General features: G+C 34.9%; 1 protein-coding gene across 32 annotated transcripts in view; it reads left to right on the top strand.

Annotated features, from left to right (window-relative positions):
* The window catches only part of LOC125049347 (protein tramtrack, beta isoform), a 357,718-nt gene that overhangs the window by 60,114 nt on the left and 276,663 nt on the right, over positions 1–20,941 (top strand). The window contains exon 5 of one of the 32 annotated variants that reach the window (XM_047648567.1): positions 18,023–18,458. The exons of 29 other annotated variants lie outside the window; for them this stretch is intronic. In XM_047648567.1, the coding sequence (XP_047504523.1) occupies positions 18,023–18,222 (200 nt within the window). In that variant the 3' untranslated portion in view covers positions 18,223–18,458. Of the gene's footprint in view, positions 1–6,062; positions 6,343–13,318; positions 13,579–18,022; positions 18,459–20,941 lie in introns of those variants that run through there. 2 more of the 32 variants (XM_047648566.1, XM_047648545.1) reach the window with 2 other exon arrangements.

Raw genomic sequence — 20,941 nt, 5'->3', positions numbered from 1 at the left:
CTGGCTGTTAATAATGGTTTCCATTATTTTGGAGAACAAGGAGGTTATAGCTATTGGGCGATAGTTGGACGGATCAGAGCGATCGCCTTTTTTAGGGATCGGATGTATCGAAGCGATCTTCCAGCACTTCGGAACAGTGCCGAGCGTGTAAAGGTACCGGAAAAGGCGCGTTAGGATCGGGTCCGCTCGACTTATGGATGTCCAAGGAAGACAAAGCTTTACGGATAGTACGTTGCCGGAATATAACTTCGGGCATCGTAGTATCACACCGCAATAATGTCGGTGGTTCCTTCCCTTGATCATCCAAAGTGGAGTTCGACGCAAAGAGACAGCCTAGAAGATCGGCCTTCTCTTTCGCGGTATGGGCCAGTGAGTCATCCTCCCTATGCAGTGGTGGAATTGAGGGCAGACAGAAATTCCCTTGCACAGCTTTGGCAAGAGACCAGAAGGCTCGAGTTCCCGAAGGGAGGTGGGCCAATTTCTCACCAAATCTGGCAATGTGCTCTGACTTTGCTTTAGCGATTTCTCGCTTGAAGGACCTGGAGGCTGAATTGTATGCTTTTTTACGTTCGCCGATAGTCACATCACAGGATGTCACCGCTTCTGCCCAGGCTTTAAAGCATTCACGCTTACGACGCAAAGCCGCTTTGCAAGAACGCCTAAACCAAGGCTGGGACTTGCCACCGACCGGCACCGCAGAGAATGGAATAAAGAGTTCCATACCCTGCAGGACCACCTCGGCGACAGAGTCAGCGACGGCATCTGGAGTACTCGACGAAAAGCAAATTGGCCCCCAAGGGTAGGACGCAAAAAAAGACCGCATCCCATCCCAATCTGCTGACTTATAGTGCCACACGCGGCGACAGCCAGTGAAGCTAGGCCGAAGAGGGCGCGTGAACGGCACAATGCTCCGAACCACACAATGATCTGACGAACCCAATGGCGGTTCAACAGAGACTTGGTAGTTCTCCGGATGTGAAGTCAGCAGAAGGTCCAACAAAGAGGGTTTATGACCATCCACATCTGGTATTCGCGTAATCGCAGGGACCATTTGCGTCAAGTCGTAAGCCAAAGCAAAGTCGTGAAAGGATCTTCCCGCATGATCGGTGGTTTCTGAGCCGAGCCAATCGGCATGGTGGGCGTTAAAATCGCCAAGTATCACGATTTCAGCGGTAGGAACCCTTTCGAGCAGGGAATCTGTAGCCATTTGGATGTGCTCAATGAGTCGGTCAGTTTCGGTATTTCCGCTATGGGACCTATACAGGCATGCGTAGAATCGCGGATGGTCATCGCAGTCTACGCGCAGCCAGAGGTTAGATAGGTCCCTTCCTTCAAGCGTCCCGAGGCGACGAGAACAGATATCCTCTCTGACGTACACGCAAACTCCCGCCCGCGGCACAAATGAATGTTCCAATTTGTACCCCGGGTAGGAGAGGTAGGAAGTATCAGCCGGGGGGGATATCTGAGTCTCGGTAAGAAAGAGCAAGGCCGGCTTCGCAGTCTCTAAGTGGTAGTGGACAGCGTTGATGTTGGAATTGAGCCCCCTAACATTTGTGAAGTCCACGGCGAGTGTGGACGGGGGTGCCTTTGTTAAATTGCTCCGTTTGCCCCGAGAACGATTAATGTTTTTACCGAGCGCAGAATTGCCCCCCCCAGAATACGAAGGGCAGCCTGTGCGTCCACCACCGGGCGCAGAGTGTCCCGGTGTTGGACGCCCAGAGGGGGATTCTCCACCGCGAGCGCGTGTGGTACCCCCCTGGGGTAGATTCTCTTTTTTCTGCACCTTCATATTTCATGGGGGGGGGGGGGGGGGGAATGGGCTCCGGGAGTCTCTCTCACCGCACGAAACGCGGGTACAATAAGGTGAACTTATTGCATCACTTCACGCCGGTTTTCTGAGAGACAGTGGTACTGCCCCGGTCGTGCCTGCCCATTTGGCTGAAGCCCGAAGGCAACAGCATGGCACTCCCACTAGGAAGGGGTTGACTGATTGCGCTGATGAAATAACCTCTGTCACAGGTTATTTCACCAGTGGGCGATGGGGCCGTCACATCCCGACGCCAAAGCTTCTATTTCACCATGCCTCCTGCTGATAGAGAACAAGTCTTTGTTTTATTTTTATTTATGTTATTATTATTAATTACTTGATATGTCATGTGGAACATGGTGTAATGGTTGCAGCTCCTTACAAACGTTGTGTAAAAAAAAGCGGCGATTAAAAAGAGTGGCGGAGTGTTTATTGCCAGTTTAATGTATTTCTTTACTGACGAGTCATAAGTGTACATTATGTATTTGTTACCTAAATGATAAAATGATTTTTTTACTTTTACCAAATTATGAATTTCAGTAACACATGGACAGTGGTCGAACCATTCTGCTCCGCCTGTAAATTTTTTTCTTTGCTCACAGCCCCAACTGAAGTTAAGTGATACCGACGCCTGTGGACTCATCTTTTTTAATATGTGTGTATATTATAATGTATGTGATTTCAGCAACTTTTCAAGAGTCCCAACAAGGCACAAGAATTTTAATTTATAAAGGGAATAAATTCTATAAGCGACGTTTCTCTAAAGGCCCAGTACAGAGGTGGTATTGCGGTACAAGTAACGTAACTGGTTGTAAGGCAAAAGTCTTAACTAATGATGATTGCGTATGGGCTGAAATAAACCACCATGAGCACTGATAAGTTATATATAAGAACTGTATATAAATAATGATACATTATTTTTTAATTAAGTTGACTTTGTTAGCAGTGTTGACCTAGTGGCTTCAGCGTGCGACTCTCATTCTTGAGGTCGTAGGTTCGATCCCCGGCTGTGCACAAATGAACAATCTATGTGCTCATTTAAAATTCGCTCGAATGGTGAAGGAAAACTCGTGAGGAAACCGAATTGCCTGGTACCCAAAAAGTCGACGGCGTGTGTCAATCACATGAGGGTTATGAGGCCCGGACCTAAAGAGGTAGTAGTGGCGCTGTTTTTTCTGATTTTGTTACGTCTAATTTGTGGCAATATTACATTTATATCGGTTGAACAATTATGGTTTGGAAAGTAGAGGAATTAAAAAAAAAGCGTTAAATTAAAACATTTTTGCATAAAACCAGTAAAAATAATAAGGAGGGGCCTTACTTTCAAGGCAACAGTAGTAGGATTTTATAGAAGTGCATCACATACCAATCTTACCAAGTAGTTAAAATTGTTATTAATAATGAAAATCTTGGCGTAATTGCAGATATAGGTGATTCCATAAATATTGGGTTTTCTCTCTATCTCTTTAGATTTTTTACGCTCCACTAATTAAATTAGTTGTACTAATAATAATGTTAATAGACCTGAATAAAGGCGTTTCTATAGACTTTGTATATATTTTTATATCCTCCCTTAAATGATATAAACGTCAGTCCCCAGCTGTGTCAATGCATAAAATTCTAGTATTGGATGAATAAAATTTCGATAACCATTAAGTTAATAATATTTAAACATTAATAAAACCAATAAACACAAAATAATTAGTTTACCATTAAATATGATACAATCATTTAGTAAAATTATTTAAAACCCCGAGGTTTGTTTTGTCACAACTTAAAGCATCAGGCCCTAGCCGATAACGAAATTTTAAATTTAGAGCTAAATGAGTGACTCGCAGAATGAATGACGAGTTCTTTCTTTTATTTGTACCATGAAGTTAGCAGCAAAAGCGAAAAACGGATGTCAGACATTATGTTTCACATAGTTTACGAGGCGAGTCTAATGTGTACATGTAATATGTATAATTGTATATGTGTGTAATGTACGTTCAAGCTCTGGTAATTACAATTTATTTTTAAGTCCCTTTCGATAGAAAATTATAGAAATAGGATTATTTAGAATTAAGTTGGTGTATTCTTTTTTATCGAAAACGTCGAAACGAGTTTTGTTTTCTAGAGATGCTGCCGTCTAAAAAGAAGCGAAAATTATCTAAAGAAGAAATAGCCTTAAAGAAGTCAATTGCTGCAAAGGCTCGATTGATAAAGATTAAAAGTGATCCTGTTTTATTAGCTCAATACAAAAAGAATGAAACACTGCAGTATCTGAAAAAGAAAGAAAAAGGACAGCGAAAGTGTATTCAAGATATGACTCCAAGAGAGCAAAGAAAAACTCGAGAAAAGTGGAAGAAGTATTCATCTAATTATAGAATAAACCAAAAAGTTCGTCAAACCAGCAATAATTACACATCACCCTCATCTGTTCATCTCATCAACGAGCATTTATTCCTCTAGTAGGACGCTTAGTACGTTTATTATATGCAAAAACTATTAAACGCGAAAATTAAAAATTATATATCTATCTAAGTTTTTTTTAGTTTAAAGTCGCTCCCATCTGCTTTTCTTCAGTATATATATAAAATTAATAGCGTAATGACACTTCATAGCGTTGTCCAATTGTTAAGGATTCGAGTTTTATTTAATGAAACGATGAAGGTTTTTTTTATTTTTCTATTGACGTACTCCTACAGCTAACATATATTATATTTAATAAAAAATTATTATACTAACCGTATAGCCAAAAACATTTTTGTTAACAATGTATACATTTTGCGTATTTAAATAGAAATACGTTGATATATTTCTCTAATGTTTGTATGTCATTGGTTAATGGAATTTTTCAGTTTCAAGAGTTTAAAGAAAAAAGTTTTTAACCGGATTAAAGTTATGTATTATTATAAATTTACAACATAATTTTAAATTTATCCGACGTTTCGCGTGCTTTACAGCGTGCGTGGTCACGTAACCGGATAAATTTAAAATTATGTTAAATAGTTGTAAATTTATTATTACATAACTTTAATCCGTTTAAAAAGTTTTTTCTTTAAATGTGTAAAGGTTATGTCAATCAAAGACAATACTAAGTTTCAAGAGTATCAACATTTTTTTTATTTTCAGTGAGGTTTGAAACAACCAGATTTGGGAATCCAGTAATGGTTGTCGGACGATATCGTTACAATAAGTGGAGTTACAGTAAGGGGCCGCACGTCAGATGGACCTGTGTGAAGAACCAGGCAGGATGCAGAGCCACGGTCACCACCATTGATAATATTATTGTTAAACTTAAGAACTCTCATACTCACTAACTCTGTAAAATTTAAATTTACTAGTGTTGCACGATGAAGTATCTACTGCTATTATAAGTATATATGTATTGAATAGAACAGATATAGTCTAAGCCTCGAATAATCTTCTCTAAGGAATAAATATTTGACTTGAATCCTAGTAAATAGAATCAGTCCTATAAAGGAAAGCTATACAGCTATGTTGCAATATTTGTGTGTGTTGTATGTGTTTACAGAATATCAGTTTATATTATTATTGAGTCGATTTATAAGGGAAACATTTAAATAATTTTATTTCCTATTGTGTTGACAAAAGGTTGTGTCAAATTTCGTTTGGATGTGAACATTCACTAGGTAAGAAAAAAAAAACGTAAAACTAGGCATGAACAGTTTTTTGGATACAGATGACAAAAACTATTATTAGCTATTAGTAGCTATTTTAATAATAAAAAAAAAATCAAATTCAAATAAAAGCGCCTGAAATTGTAATATTTGGTAAAAGTTAGTTGTCGTAGAAAAAAATATTTCCTATTGTGTGCTAAACTTAGAAGGAGTGTTTTATGAGATAAGGTTAATATATTATGACATTAGTTTAAGGTGTAAGGTAGTAGTTATTTAAGAATATCAGTTTTTTTAGCCTTTTAAATAGTATATTTGTATTTTTATAAGCATCTAGTCATTAATTGCATAAATAAATTGCATTTATTTTATATTTTTAAACACATTTTCTTATCATTGTAATAATTTGGTGTCATTACCGCAATTAAGTATTTTTCTAGCAGTATTAGTTAGTAGAATATTATCATTAAAAAGTAAATGCTATAATGTTGTTTAACTATAAACCTCCCATATTTACCTATAATCTCATATATATACCGCTATATGTTATAGTAATAAGGGCCTGGTTAGAAATAAGAATGGGAAAGAAAGTAAAAAGTAATTATTTTTGATCTAACGCATGAAATTCTTTTCAGGAAAATTTTATACGAAACCTAATGGATGCACTATTTTGTTGTATGGAGGCTTTACCTACGGGAGACACCTATCCCTTAGCAAGAACGTTCAACGTTATACATGTAGCAAGAAGAAGGCTTTAAACTGTAAGGCGTACGTTCACACAACGAACGAGGGAATAATTTTAAAGCAATCTTATAATCATTGTCACGATCTTCCCAATTATGTTATACGCGGTAATGTAATTTTTTTGAACTAATACGTAATTAATTTTAATCATTATATTTTTAATTTCGAAAATGTTTGTATTATTTCTATATATGAATAAATTAATTGCTGGTTGGTTTTGCTGAACGCAAGAATGGCTTGACCGATTTGGAAAATTATGATCTTGAAATATTTGTGGAAGGTTTTTTTTCTTGAATTTCAGGGAAGGTTTAAAAGGTGGTAAACACGAATAATAATTGTTCAATAAAAGCTGATCCCATTTGATGCTTTTTGTATTTTTAGAAATAAAAATTGTTACTGTCATACATCCTTTGAGAAATTTATGTTTCATAGCTGTAGTATGAGGTCCGATCTCTGGACTGTTTTAATAACTTTGTATTTTGACACAATTATATGTAGATGATACGAAGTTCATTGGATCTTCTAGTAAATTGATGTAGCCTTCTAGGCCAAGTAGCTAATGCTAATCTCTATTAAGACATGCCATTTACACAGACAGAAGGTTTCCTCACGATGTTTGCCTTCACCATAGAAGCAAGCGTTAATTGCCCACATATAAATAAAAATCTATTGGTACAAAGCCGTCATTCGACGCATCTCAGGGTCAGGGCCACCATTGCTCTAACTTAGCGCTGTCATTTTTCTGGTTAGAAATTACAAAAAAAGGTTAAATTTACAATGTTCCAGCTAAAAGCCAGTCACTTCTGAACCACTTTTAAATCAACAACGGTAGTTCGATTTATTTTATTAATATGTATTTTTCGTAATTACAGATTTCGTTTTCACCAAATCAACTAGAGGAAATCCACTTATTCAAATAGGTAATTATAGATTTGGTAGCGCATGTGACCTTACCAACTCTATAGTAAAGAGGTGGATTTGTATCAAAAGATACAATGGCTGTACAGCAAAAATTAAAACTATTGGTGATGATATAGTTGAATACAATAGTAATCACAATCATTAAGGCAAAAGCAGCGTTTGAAAGTTTTAAAATTCTTCTGGCTACTATATCTACTCGCTCATGTTTCGAAGCGAGGATATTTGATAAGAATAAAACAAGGATTATTGTGAAATATGACATTAAATCTTGTGTAATAAAACTGTCTATATTTTCACTTCAAGTTCAACGCACATCAATCGTGGTATAAAACAAAAATTATTTTTGATATATTATCATTAGTAGTTTTTTAAACGTTAAAGTCAAATTATATTCTCATAATATCTATATTTACGGCATAGCGTTAAAACCCTCATATTATTCGGAACATACTCAGTTTTTGATTGATATATGGTAAGAAAATCTTAAAATAAAGAAATTATTATTTACAGACATAGTTTACGAAACGAGTCGTACAGGTCGACCAGTATTAAGAACTTATGGATACCGATATAACATGTGGAGTGGTAGTAAGGGGAAACTACGAGTCCGCTGGATATGTGTCAAGGTTCATTCGGGGTGTCGAGCTACAATCATCACATTCCAGGACGAAATAATTAAGTGCACGCCTCACAATCATTAAAACACAATGGGTAGGTACATGAAGATTAATTCATGAAAATAAAATTAATTACAAATATACAATTTTTATGGATTTTACTGAAAAAGTTTTTCTTTCCAACAAATACAATATTTCTTCACATACAAACCATCCCTTCTTTGGCTTTAAACATGCACTACATTGGTTTGTGGTTCTTGTTGTCACAACCAAATATGTGTTATGAATTAAGTTTTATTATTATTATTTACTTTCAGGTGTAATTTTCGATGTGTCCAAACGTGGTAGACCCATTATTCAAATGGGACAGTACAGATTCCATAAATGCAGTCGCAATCGATCACCACTTTTGAAATGGAGTTGCAATTATGACAATAAAGGTTGCAGGGCTAAATTGACAACCCTCGATCGTCAAATTATTGGAATTAAAGATAATCATAATCATTGAGTAATACCATTTCAGTTTTTGGGCCGACTATGTGAACCTTATAATTAGTTTAACGGGAAGAAAACGTGTTTAACTATTTATAAACAGCTTAACGAAAAGAAATTCCAGTTAAACTATTTATAAATAGCTTAACGGCAAGAAAACCGTGTTTAACTATTTATAAATAGCTTAACGAAATGAATATCGTGTTAAAATATTCATAAATAGCTTAACGAAAAGAAAATCGTATTAAACTTATAAGTAGATTATACTTATAAATAGCTTAACCGGAAGAAAATCGCGTCAAAATATTTATAAGTAGCGCTTCTGATGATGGCAGTTCGTCGCTACTCTTTCCGACTTTTTCTAAAAGCGTCTACTACTGTGATATGTGTACTGGTCTTAGCTCCGAAATCATGGATCATCCATAATCCATGTTTCACTTGCACTAGATAGCAAGATTGCCGATAAGTGGCGCTGAGTACCTAGTAGAACGCGCAGTATATCTAAGATTCGGATGTGTAAATCATGACTAGTGTTGTGGCACCTCTCAGTTTTCAATTGAAGCCATCATGTCAACTGAAACGGTTCATTTTAATACCTTAAATTGATTTATATAACGTATTATAGGATGACAGGAGACATGACGACGTTTAGTGTTTTGAGGGTTACAGTACAGAAGTACTGTAATATTAATGTACCACCAAATAGAACTATTTGGGGTTAATTTATCCAAATAAACAATATATTTTTGACAATACTCGAATCTATTACTCGATTGATGCTTTTAGAATTTTCCAAAAAAAAAAATGTCCCAAATTGTATTAAAGAATGTTGTACTTTATTTTAAAGAAGTTAAAAAACAAGTCTTAAGCATTAATGATTTTATTCGTGTTTTATGAGTTGAAATATACATTGAATTTATCCGTATACTTATTTATTCAAATCATTACACAACATAACGTAAACGAAGAATACCTTCAGAAGTGGTAGAAAGTTTTCCTTCAAGAAAAGAACGTAGTAATTATTAAACGGCAACGCACTTCCGAGCCTTCGTGCAATGTGACATCATTATGAAACATCAGATGAGCCTCCTGTTACATAAAAAAATACAAAAACTCTGAGACGGTCCATTTTACTATTGTCCTTATTTCAGGTTTTATTTTTCTCAAGTCTAAATGGGGCAATGAGGTAGTGCAAATTGGTGCCTATAAGTACTATAGAGCGGGTGGTAACGCAGAAAAACATAGAGCTAAGAAACGATGGGTTTGCAGTGGACGGAAGAAAGGTTGTGTAGCACGAGCTACTACCGTACTAAATCAACTAGTACTCCATGTTGATTCACACAACCATTGAAATCATATATCCATAAACGTGATGTGGTAATATGATTTATAATTTTTTTAAATAATTTTCTTTGTTAATATTTTTGTTTTTTTTTTCATTGTTTTTATATAAATTATATATGTATGTATAATAATCGTATGGGTCCACTGAAAATTAGTGTTGCTGGTGACAGCCCATTTTTAATTAAAAGTATATATTTATTGAAGTTATGCTTCTTTAGGCGCGTTATGAAAAATTGATGAGAGTGAAATTTTATTAATATTAGAAAATAATAATAAATATAAATATAATATTAATAAATATTTATTTTTTTAATTTTTCAAATGTAAACTGAACTTTATTGACTACTCCTTTTCCAGTCTTTGATTATTTAATTGTAATTAATTATTTGAATGCATTCAAAAACTATATTTAATAATGCCAAAGAAGTATAACTTCTTACGCATGTACATAAGTACACGCACCCTTTTTGTTATTTATATGTGCGTTTTAATAAATGTTTTTTTCTTTCCTTAAATAGAACAATCATGATATCAAACAATTCTCATTAAACACTCTAAAAGTATTTATCTACTTTTACATTTTACTTGTAGACATTCTGAAACTACAACAACATCTTCAAAATGATTCGCATCTTTAGTAATAAAGGGTTTATGGGGGGGCGCTACTCTGAATAATGATAAAAAAAAAATGTTGCCATCTCGTGACCGTTCGTATCCATCTTGTAATCCAAAGACCTTATTAATTACAGAAATAGTATATGGAACGAGTCGTAGTGGGCGACCAGTGATAACAGCTTATGGGTACCGTTACAATATGTGGAGTGGTAGTCAAGGGAAGCTTCGAGTCCGTTGGATATGCGTCAAGGACCATTCGGGATGTCGAGCGACAATAATCACTTTCCAGGATGAAATTATTAAGTACACACCACATAATCATTGAAATAAAAGCGCACTGAAGCTTTTTTAAAGTAAATAACTAGTTATTATCTCACTAACGTGTGTATCAATGTTTAGATAGGTAGCTAAATAAATAAAAGACATCTTAGAAACAAAAGAAAATTGTGTATCTCACAAGCGGTAAGCCACTGATAATTAATTACACTCCTATAAAAATCCTTTCTAACGATATCTAGGCACAGTGATTGATGAAAAGGGTGACCATAGCATCGAAATCCGCTGCAGAATTGAACAAGCTCGGAACGCCTTTTCAAAACTAAAAAAAGTACTTTGTGACAAGCGCCTAAATTTACAGCTTAGAACTCGCATTGCGCGATGTTACGTCTTCTCTGTGCTGCTCTACGGCGTAGAATCTTGGACGCTGACAGAGACTATGTCCAAAAAACTGGAAGCGTTTGAGATGTGGGTTTATCGACGTATGCTTAAAATATCTTGGACAGACCGCATACGAAATACAACCGTGCTGGACAGAATGCAGAAGAACAAAGAAGTGCTTATGACGGTTAAGAAAAGGAAACTTGAGTATTTCGGACACGTTTTACGCAACTCCAAAAAATATGAGCTCCTTCAACTAATCTTACAAGGCAAAGTGGCAGGTAGAAGGAGACCTGGCCGCAGACGCACGTCCTGGTTAAAAAACTTGAGACAATGGTTTGGTCAAAGCACCAAGTCATTGTTTAGAAGCGCGGCATCCAAAATTAAAATAGCCACGATGATCGCCAACCTTCGGAAGGAGATGGCACTATAAGAAGAAGAAGAAGAAAAATCCTTTTTCTATCGGGGCGTACCTCGTGTACTATTTATTTGGTGTTCATACCAGACAAGATTATTTTTAATAATAGTAATAGTACTCGCGTTAATAAAAGATATATAACAACAGACATATACATATATCGTGATGGGCAAACTGCCACGATACTTTTTGAGTAGCATTATTATTAATTTATCAATACGCTTTTACTAATATTTATTTATTTATAACTATACAACTATTCTTACAGGTCAATGCGATAGTAGTGTAACTTAATTTTATACATTTCTCTTAATAAAAAACAAAATGTTTAAGTTGGGCATTTCATATACCTGAAACTTTTAACAATTATAAATACCACTTAATTTAACGTAGTAAATCTACAATAGCTATAATTATAACTGATTTATACATAATTTATATACCGTAACATAGTTTCGGAGACAGTATTAATATATATTTTATGTTCTAGTGGCTGCATTCACTGTTTCGCGATTTGGGAAGCCGGTCATTGAGTTCAGAGGAGAGCGATTTTACAAGAATTCCGGCAGTCGAGGTACGAAGCTACTGTGGCGATGCGTAAAAGCTCGAAGTAGAGCTTGCCGAGCGACACTACATACGATTTTCGACAAAATTTACAGTGTCAATAATAATCACTCCCACTGATTTTAGTTCTAGTCACGTTCTAGTCATTAATTGTAAGTTGTGTGAGATTATGTGATATTTTTTTAATATATATTTTTAATGAGTTCGTTTAGCAATAGTCAATAGCAGCGATGAGTTGTTGATAGCATGTTGTTGATTTAGTTATAGTCAATAACATTCATTAGCAAAGGCAAGGCGTAAAGGCGAGGCCCATTGATTTATGAAGTAGTAAAACGTTGTATGAAAGATCTCAAAAATATACTACATGTAAATGAGTAATACTACTTGTAACATTGAAGGTTAAGAAGTGATTTTTTCTTATAGTTTCGTGTTGTGTATGTAATTAAATATTGTGGCTATTTAATTGTTTCGTTTATTTCCTATGGGTATTCTTACGTTATATTTACAGGCTTACTTAGAGTCGTCTATTAAATTAAATCTAAAGATTAAACATATGAATAATCTACCAAATCCTTAATTCACTCAGTCTTTAGTTAATCTAAGTACACATAGGGCATTGAAAGAGCATGTTAGTTTTCGATTTATGGGTTTGTAATCTTAACTGACTTCAGTAACTATTAACGTTTACCCATTTTAAGTATTGCATTATTTGATGAATATCTCTCAGATCAGTTTCTCACTTTTCAGTTGATGTAGACCTGCTACGACGCGCCGTAGAGGCCATGCGTAGACCTTACGTTCGCGTTTAGATTAATTAAAAATAATGCGCACACACACTCACCATGACTGCAAAGTAAGCAAAACGACGAGGTTTCTTTCCGGGAAATTTTAAATTCAAATTACAAAATTGTCTGAAACTCCTTTATATTCGCTAATAATGCAATCGCAAAAATAAGATAAAAACAATTTTCTTATGTGCACTATTTGCATTTATATAAAAAAAAAATATAATCTACCGATGCTCAATTTATGTTGTCTATTGGAATGAGAATTAGTTGGCATACCCCACTCAAAAGGGCGATTATAACTTACAGTTTTGATACCACGTAATTTTAAGTCGGTATTGAAAGAACTACATCAATATTAGGTATACTTCCCTAAATTCCATCATCGGATGTCGAGACAGAATGAGAAATTCTACCCTTTTCACCTTGACGTATAGCGTTCTACGTAAGAGCTTTTTAAGACACTTTTTACCGCGCACCACCACTTTATTGTGGCAGTTTCTACAACTTAGAAGCTTTTAAGAGAAAAGCATACCACACTACATCCAAGGCCCGTGATGTAGTTGCAAGCCTGGTGTTGCCCATGGGCGGTTGTAAGCACCAACTTTTAAATTACGCTGCTTGTTTTCCTTCTATCCCATAAAGCAATAGTTGTTCGATGACATCGACATTGGAATTGTATAGTTAGTTTGGTAGTTTTGTGTTAAGAAAATGATTGTATTTATCTTCTGCAGATGAAGCAGTCTTCATCATATCGCGATCTGGGAAGCCGATGTTACTGGTCGGTAATAATCGTTATTATAGACATAGCAGCTATAAAGAGGGTAGTTTGAAATGCCTGTATGTATGTGTTAAGTGGAGTTCCGGATGTCGAAGTTCTATTACTACTGTCAACGACGAGATTGTAAAATATGGAAAGGAGCATAAGCATATGAGTTAGAAGAAAGCAATTGTAATGAATTAAAATAATATTTAAATAAAGAGGTTTTATTTCTATAGGTATTTTATTTTTAAACTACTGTATGTAAGGGGTGGGCTATATTTCGAGTAATATATTATTCATATATTTGAGATAAATAATGACAGAGCGACAAGTGCGGCGTGGTAGGAGGTATTGCATATATTTATATATATATATATAATTCTACTGTTCGTGTGTATGTCACTGAACTCCTCCTAAACGTCTGGACCGATTTGAATGAATTCTTTTTTATGCGTTTGGGTGGCGCCCTGGATCTATACCATTCACAAATCAGCCCGTCGTTTCTTTCATAATATGTTTAATATCCTATTCCCTTCCTGAAACATCATGCAACATCTGTCGGGTCCGCAGTTTTTCTATAAGTTAAAACCTAATGTATAAAGAAATGATTCTTATAAGAGTAAGGCAACTGAGGCCGTCAAGGGTGTTAAAAAATAATATATAACACGTAAGTTATTAATTAGTAATATACTAAGGTAGCATCAGATAAGCATTCAGAATTGATGATATTTATTTGACCTAAGTAAATGTTTTTTTTGTTTTCATGTGCGCTGCCTATACTATAATTTTAAAAATAGAGTTATATAAGTATACGTTTGGAATTTTTTGTCTCACACTCAAACTTAGGACCTTAATCCAAAAATCTTATTAATATCATAAAAAAAATAATTTTCAGTTACGTACGTCATGTCCCGAAGAGGCAGGAAATGCTTACAGGTTGGTGAATACAGGTTCAACCGCCATTACACAGTAAGGAGAAGACATAATATATTATGGGTGTGTATAAAAAAGAATGTCGGTTGTCGCGCCTCCGTTACTACTACTATAGACGATACTGTTATTAAAATAAATAATAAACATAATCATTAATGTGTGTTTGTATATTTTCCTAATACATATGTGACACCTTAATTCCACAACTGAGTGTTTTAAATACCTTTTACTACGTATCGCCAATTATTTCTGAACCAATTAGACATCGGCCTATAAAATAGAGAGTACTAATTACAGAAGGACCGGAATTATCAGCCATCTGTCTATGATAGCCCGGTCATTTTAGACATAAAAATAGTGATCAAATAAAGAAAATTCCGACAAAGCCAAATTTTCGTAGAGACCTTAGGTTTACCACAAGGAATAAAGTGTCAAAAGTCCCCATCAGTCCCATGTGAGCTTAGGGACTTATTCGGGGTCAAAGGTCAAAATTTTAGGTTTTTTGGATTTTTCTCGAAAACGGTAAGTTTTATCGAAAAGTACCTCAGAGCAAAGTTGTAGATCTTAAAATTCTCGATAAAAATGGTCTCTATGATTTTTTCTCTAAGACTCACTATTTCCCAGATATTGCGCTTGTAAGAATCATGTTTTACATAGTATGCACACATATGCCACGTATATACATATTTAGGTACTCAAGCAAGCAAAAATGCCTACTCGTGTCTCTTTTATGTATACATTATTAGTATAACCTGGGAAGGCGCAGCAACGGACAGAAATATATTCTTCTAAAAGTTTATCTGCTTATCCAAAATGCCAAAACTTTATTTTATTTTTACATGTGATGACCGGATGCGATACTACGTCAGAAATGTTTAGAAGGGGCAAAAATTCAGGATTAAAAATATTTGAAAAAAAAATGATTTGATTGACTGCGCAAAAGTATTTACAGAAATTAATTCTTCACCTAAAATACTAATTACTAAAGGAATTCGGTTTCTTCTTGCGGTTTATGGAGCTCCAAAAAAAATTGATTGCATAGATACGTACAGATATTTAACATTTGTAAAAAATACACGAAACAAAAAGCAAGTACAGCTAATCTTGTCTTCCTCCAACATCGGCATCTACTAGTCAACATTTGTTTCGAGTATACTATCAAGTTCAGACATGGCAAGGCAATGAACTGAACCTTGAAGTCTGGGGTTGGAAATTGATAAATAATACTTTGGAACCGATTCGAACTTTACTGCCCCCTGCTCCAGAAAAACTTCCTAACACTATTTTTTGCAATTGCAAGAAAGGTTGTAGTGACAAATGTGGCTGTAAAAAAGTAGGGTTGCAGTGTTCTCCAGCGTGTATCAATTGCCAAGGCGTCTCTTGCTCAAATGTTCAATTAAATAAAAGAGAGGAAGATTCATGTGATTTTGATGAAGAGACAACTGATTCATCTTCATTTGAACAATTTCTAAGCGCTTATCAACAGGAAGGAGAAGAAGAAGAACAAAAAGAAATTGAAGAAAACATGATTGTTGAAGTTGAATAATATGAAGAGTTTGAGTCAGATTAAAGTAATAACAAAAAGTTTGAGCGACAGTTAAACTCAGTAACCCATATCAATAATCTTCATACTATTAGATAATTATTGTTCCTGAAAATAACGTCAGTAAGGTTCGTGGAATAGGCCTACCGGGGATACCACGTTAAAAAAAACGCGCCGAGTACACTACCTGACAGGTGGGGAGGAAATGTGTGCATATTATGTAGAACGTGATTCTTACAAGCGCAATATCTGGGAAATAGTGGGTCTTAGATAAAAAATCATAGAGACCATTTTTATCGAGAGTTTTAAGATCTACAACTTTGCTCTGAGGTACTTTTCGATAAAACTTACCGTTTTCGAGAAAAATCCAAAAAACCTAAAATTTTGACCTTTGACCCCGAATAAGTCCCTAAGCTCACATGGGACTGATGGGGACTTTTGACACTTTATTCCTTGTGGTAAACCTAAGGTCTCTACGAAGATTTGGCTTTGTCGGAATTTTCTTTATTTCAATTATCTAAAATGACCGGGCTAATGAGCGGCGATACTACTTTCCAATTGATCTATATAAAAAATAATCTATGAGTGAGACTAGAAAAATTGCTACTGTAGTCGAGAATTTGTTTACTTTCTGTTTATTAAAAAATATTACTGTTTGTATGAAATTTATATATTAAAATAAACATTTACTTTAAATTTTCTGGAATCTTATTTCAGTAGCAGTGTTCATGGAGTCGCTCAGAGGTACTGTGGTTTTGCAAGTGGGAAATTATAGGTACTATAAGCACTCGGCATACAAGAGAAATGAAGTAAAATGTTTATGGGTTTGTAAAAAGAATAGTGAGTGTCGAGCTTCTGTTATGACCATTGGAGGAGAGATCGTCACATCTAAGGGAGCTCATAACCATGATTAAGATGAGAAAAATATTTGTAAAATGACACAATGTATATTATGAGCTAGGAGTTCGGTTAGAAAACGGCGTAAATCACTTTATGGTTTTATTTTTAATTTTGAAGAGGAATTCAATTGTAATAAAACCACACAAATTACGCGGAAAAATAAATTCCCCGGAGTTGGTATCGACTAAAAAATGGAGGGTTTTGGCAGAAATAGCTCACGGTGTCCTCGTCCATTTTCGCGGATTGTTTATCTTGAGATTTTAATTTGGATATTATTGGATCCCAGGTGTTTGACAATTTTAGGCCGTCTTCTCTATTGAAATTGGGGTGTTTTTTGATTTCAATGGCTTCGCGTACCAATCGACTGCGACTGTGGCATGTCTTACATAGGGCAAACTAAACGCAGGGCTATCGGGCCTTAATTATTAATTTATTATTCAGAGTGTTTCAATGGTACCAGAATACATGTATGTTCCAAATGTTAGCTTAAGCATATGTCCGAAAATAATGTGAATTTATGTTATGATTGTAAGATATCTGTAAAGTAAAGAGATTTTTATAAATTGTAGCTAAGAACCATGACGCTCGAAAATCGTTCGTTTATAATTAATTAGTAATAAATGCATATCATATATTTGTTTTGTTTTTCTGTGGAATTTTGCATATTTATTCCTATTATTGTTTTATTTAAGTCCTCTGTAAGTAATGTTGGCTTCAGCGTGCGACTCTCATCCCTGAGGTCGTAGGTTCGGTCCCAAGCTGTGAACCAATGGACTTTCTGTTTTTGAGCGCTTCTAGCTCTCGCTCGTACTATGAAGCAAAAACATCGTGAAGAAACCAGCATGTCTCAAATCCAAAAATGACATGTGTCTGACAGAAGACTGATCACCTTCTTGTCTATGAAATAAAAATGATCTGAAAACGGATGCAATCTGCGGCCATGACCCATTTAAGGTTGTAGCGCCATTGGATTATTATCCTTAAATCCTTTATTAAGTCTTAATTCTAATGATTCCGTGGACATCATATTTTTCTTAATTTCCCCTGTTTTGTCAATTAAATTTTTGGATTTTCAGTTTTTAGTTGTTAATATAAAAAAAACGTAATTATGACTCAGTAACCTTCATTATATTGTCTCTAGTGGCAGAGTAGGCTTCAAAATAATGTGTTAAATACGATAATGGCAGACTTTAGCCGCAGATTGCAAAAGTATTTTAACTTTTTTAACTTACTATGAAAGTCTTAATGTACGAACCTGAGTACAGTTATTAGTACATAATATAAAAAATATTGTTACAGAAGTAATATTTTCCGAGTCTATTCGTGGAAGGCCCCTCATAATACATGGAAAGTATCGTTATAATTACCAAAACAGAGCGAACGAGAAAACAATTGTGAAGCAATGGCGGTGTTGCAAATGGTGGTCGAAGTGTAGAAGTATAATATATACAATAGATAATAAAGTAATTCGTTTAAAAGATATACACAACCATCCATAGCGTTGCTGAACGTATTACTATGTTAAATTCTTTATACAGACTGTATGTACGTCTTTATAAAATATCAATTTTATTCTACATGTCTCTTTTATACACCCACATGTAGCCACATGTATAAATTAAGAATAATTATGGTTATGTATTAAATTAGCTAATAGATGTATATGGTTACTGCTGTGAGCAACTTCTCCAATGTATGAGATCAATAAATTTGTGAATAAATTAATTTAAGCTTATACTGAGTATTTATATTAAACAACATGTTTCAGTTGCAGTGTATACTGTTTCAAGATTTGGTAACCCCGTTATAGTACTAAATGGATACCGCTATAATCTAAAAATACCTAAGAACCGTTCTAGTGGCCCACGTCGGTTTTGGTGGTGTAGCAGAGGCTCTGGTGGATGTAAAGCATCCTTAGTAACCTTTAAAGGGAAGATCGTAATCGTACGAGGAGAACATATTCATAAATAACATATTGAACTTGGCACCATACATTTTATATAGTAATATTTTTCATAGTGCAAAGGTAGGCCAGAAGGCTTATAGCTTATAGACACTGACGAGTGCGTTTCCGGCCTGTACGTTTCTTGAAAGACTCCTAAGTAAAGCTATTATTCTGGAAAGAGGTATATATAAGAATATTCCTCATATACAGAGATAGGTTTAAGCGGAAACTAGCACTCAAAAAATTATATTCCCAATTATAAGACAAATAAAAGTCTTGTCATTTATAGCAATTAATATCACATGTTATTTTATTATCTTTAATTTAAATCCCAAGGCTAAAAGCTTCTGTATATTGTAAATAAAAACTTTTTAACATGTATGATAAAGTTGATTAAACGTTGTTTTTCCTACTTTACAAAAGTATAAATCACAATTTTGCAAACTGCATAAGTTAATATGTATTTGTTTTTATTTTGGCGTGTAATAATTCCATTGTTGGTGTCATCATCACTATTTAATGTTTCGTCAAGTAAAATCACAGCTAAAAATAATTAGGTGTCAAGGAAAACGCGAAAAATAAAAAACTTTAGAGGTGTCAAGGGACACCCGGATGGAACGAAATTCCTTTCGATTAATTTATATGTTAATTGGTATCATAACAGTATGAAAGATTTTCTCGACACCAATCTTACGACGAAAAAAAAAGCCAACATCACGAGGTGTTCCCAGGCGGTCACCCATCCAAGTACTGACCTCGCCCGACGTTGCTAAAAATGTGTCGTGACAACTTTTCGTAAGAATTTTTTCCGTCTAGCCCCCTAAAAACAAAACAGATATATGCAGACTATTCGACTCTCATAGCAGGTAAACGTATGGTATGTTTTCGATATTCGGGGTACCTCCTTTATTTTGGTATTTAATGTGTTCGGACATTAATAGTGAGGTGAATGCGACAACAACTACCTTATTTCCAAGCACGCAGTGGTTACCTATATAGAGTTGTTCCATTGAGGATGGCCTTAATTGTAGAAAATATTTGATTTCAGATATACTGTTTACAAGAAACGAAAGTGGGTCACTAGTCCTTTTAATAGGGGATTACAAATACTACAAAAACAACAGGAGTAAAAGCGCCACTGCGACATGGTTTTGCAGCAAGAGGCAAAAGTTCAAGTGCCGGGCCGCAGTGGCAGTCGCTGACGATTCTATCGTGTTAGCGCATAAAAATCAACATACACATTAAAAGTTTATCGTAAATTCGATTTATTCAATTGTTTTTCGATAAATTATTTTCCTTGTTGATATCACCGCGATCTCGTAGCAACACAGTGTAGCAATCGTAGCACCACTTACAACTACATTACTACTGTAAAAATACTGTTTTCAACTATTGACTCGATTGGTAATAAAATTGGGCCAGCATTCACATTGGGATGACCCCAATGTGAATTTAAAGACGAATCTTAAAGAACTTAATGAATCTTTCGATAAAGAACCCTGTCGACTTAGTATAGTCATGTGGACAGAACGTGGTATGAAAACTCTGATAGTATAACAAAACATCTGGCTCTAAAAAAACCTTAATTGACGTGGTAAGATGGTACTATGATGATTTCCATTTGTGTATACTTTAAAACATATTTTTTTATAGCAAATATTAATAATAATTATTGGGTAATACATATAGAATGGTAAAACAAAATGCACGTTTTAATATTATTTTTTTATAATATATGATATAATGTATCAGGACTGGTTGCCGAACTTATTGGCTAAAAATAATTATTCTGTTTTAGCAAAGTTTACGACAACTCGCTTTGGAAACCCGGCGATACAAGTGGGACCTTATAGATTTAATAAGAATAATCGAAGTGTCGGGTCTCGTTGCCTTTGGACGTGCTCTCGTGTTTGTAACGGCTGCAAAGCAACTATTACGACATTTAACAATGTAATAATAAAACATAGAACTGAACATAATCATTGAGAAATACAAAATAGTGGCTGTGTTTGATTTTACTACGAGTATAATAGAATTTTGGTAACGACTTTTTACGACAGTTTTCTGTCGTAACCCGTATCACACTAAGGGTCTGTTTCATAATTTATGGTTAAAGTACCAAATAGCTATGCAACACATACATTATTTGGAAGATAAATTGTGCTTGTCACTTCATCGGACTAATAACTTATGATGGACTTTATGTGACGAATAGCGCTATCTGACAGTCGTGAAACGCAACAATAGTGTTTATCCTACCAATAAGTAATTAA

The sequence above is a fragment of the Pieris napi genome, chromosome 5 (genome assembly GCF_905475465.1).
Source record: "Pieris napi chromosome 5, ilPieNapi1.2, whole genome shotgun sequence".
NCBI classification, from domain to species: Eukaryota; Metazoa; Arthropoda; class Insecta; order Lepidoptera; family Pieridae; genus Pieris; species Pieris napi.
The sequence above is the reverse complement of the archived record's forward strand: the minus strand, read 5'-3'. Positions and strand labels throughout refer to the sequence as shown.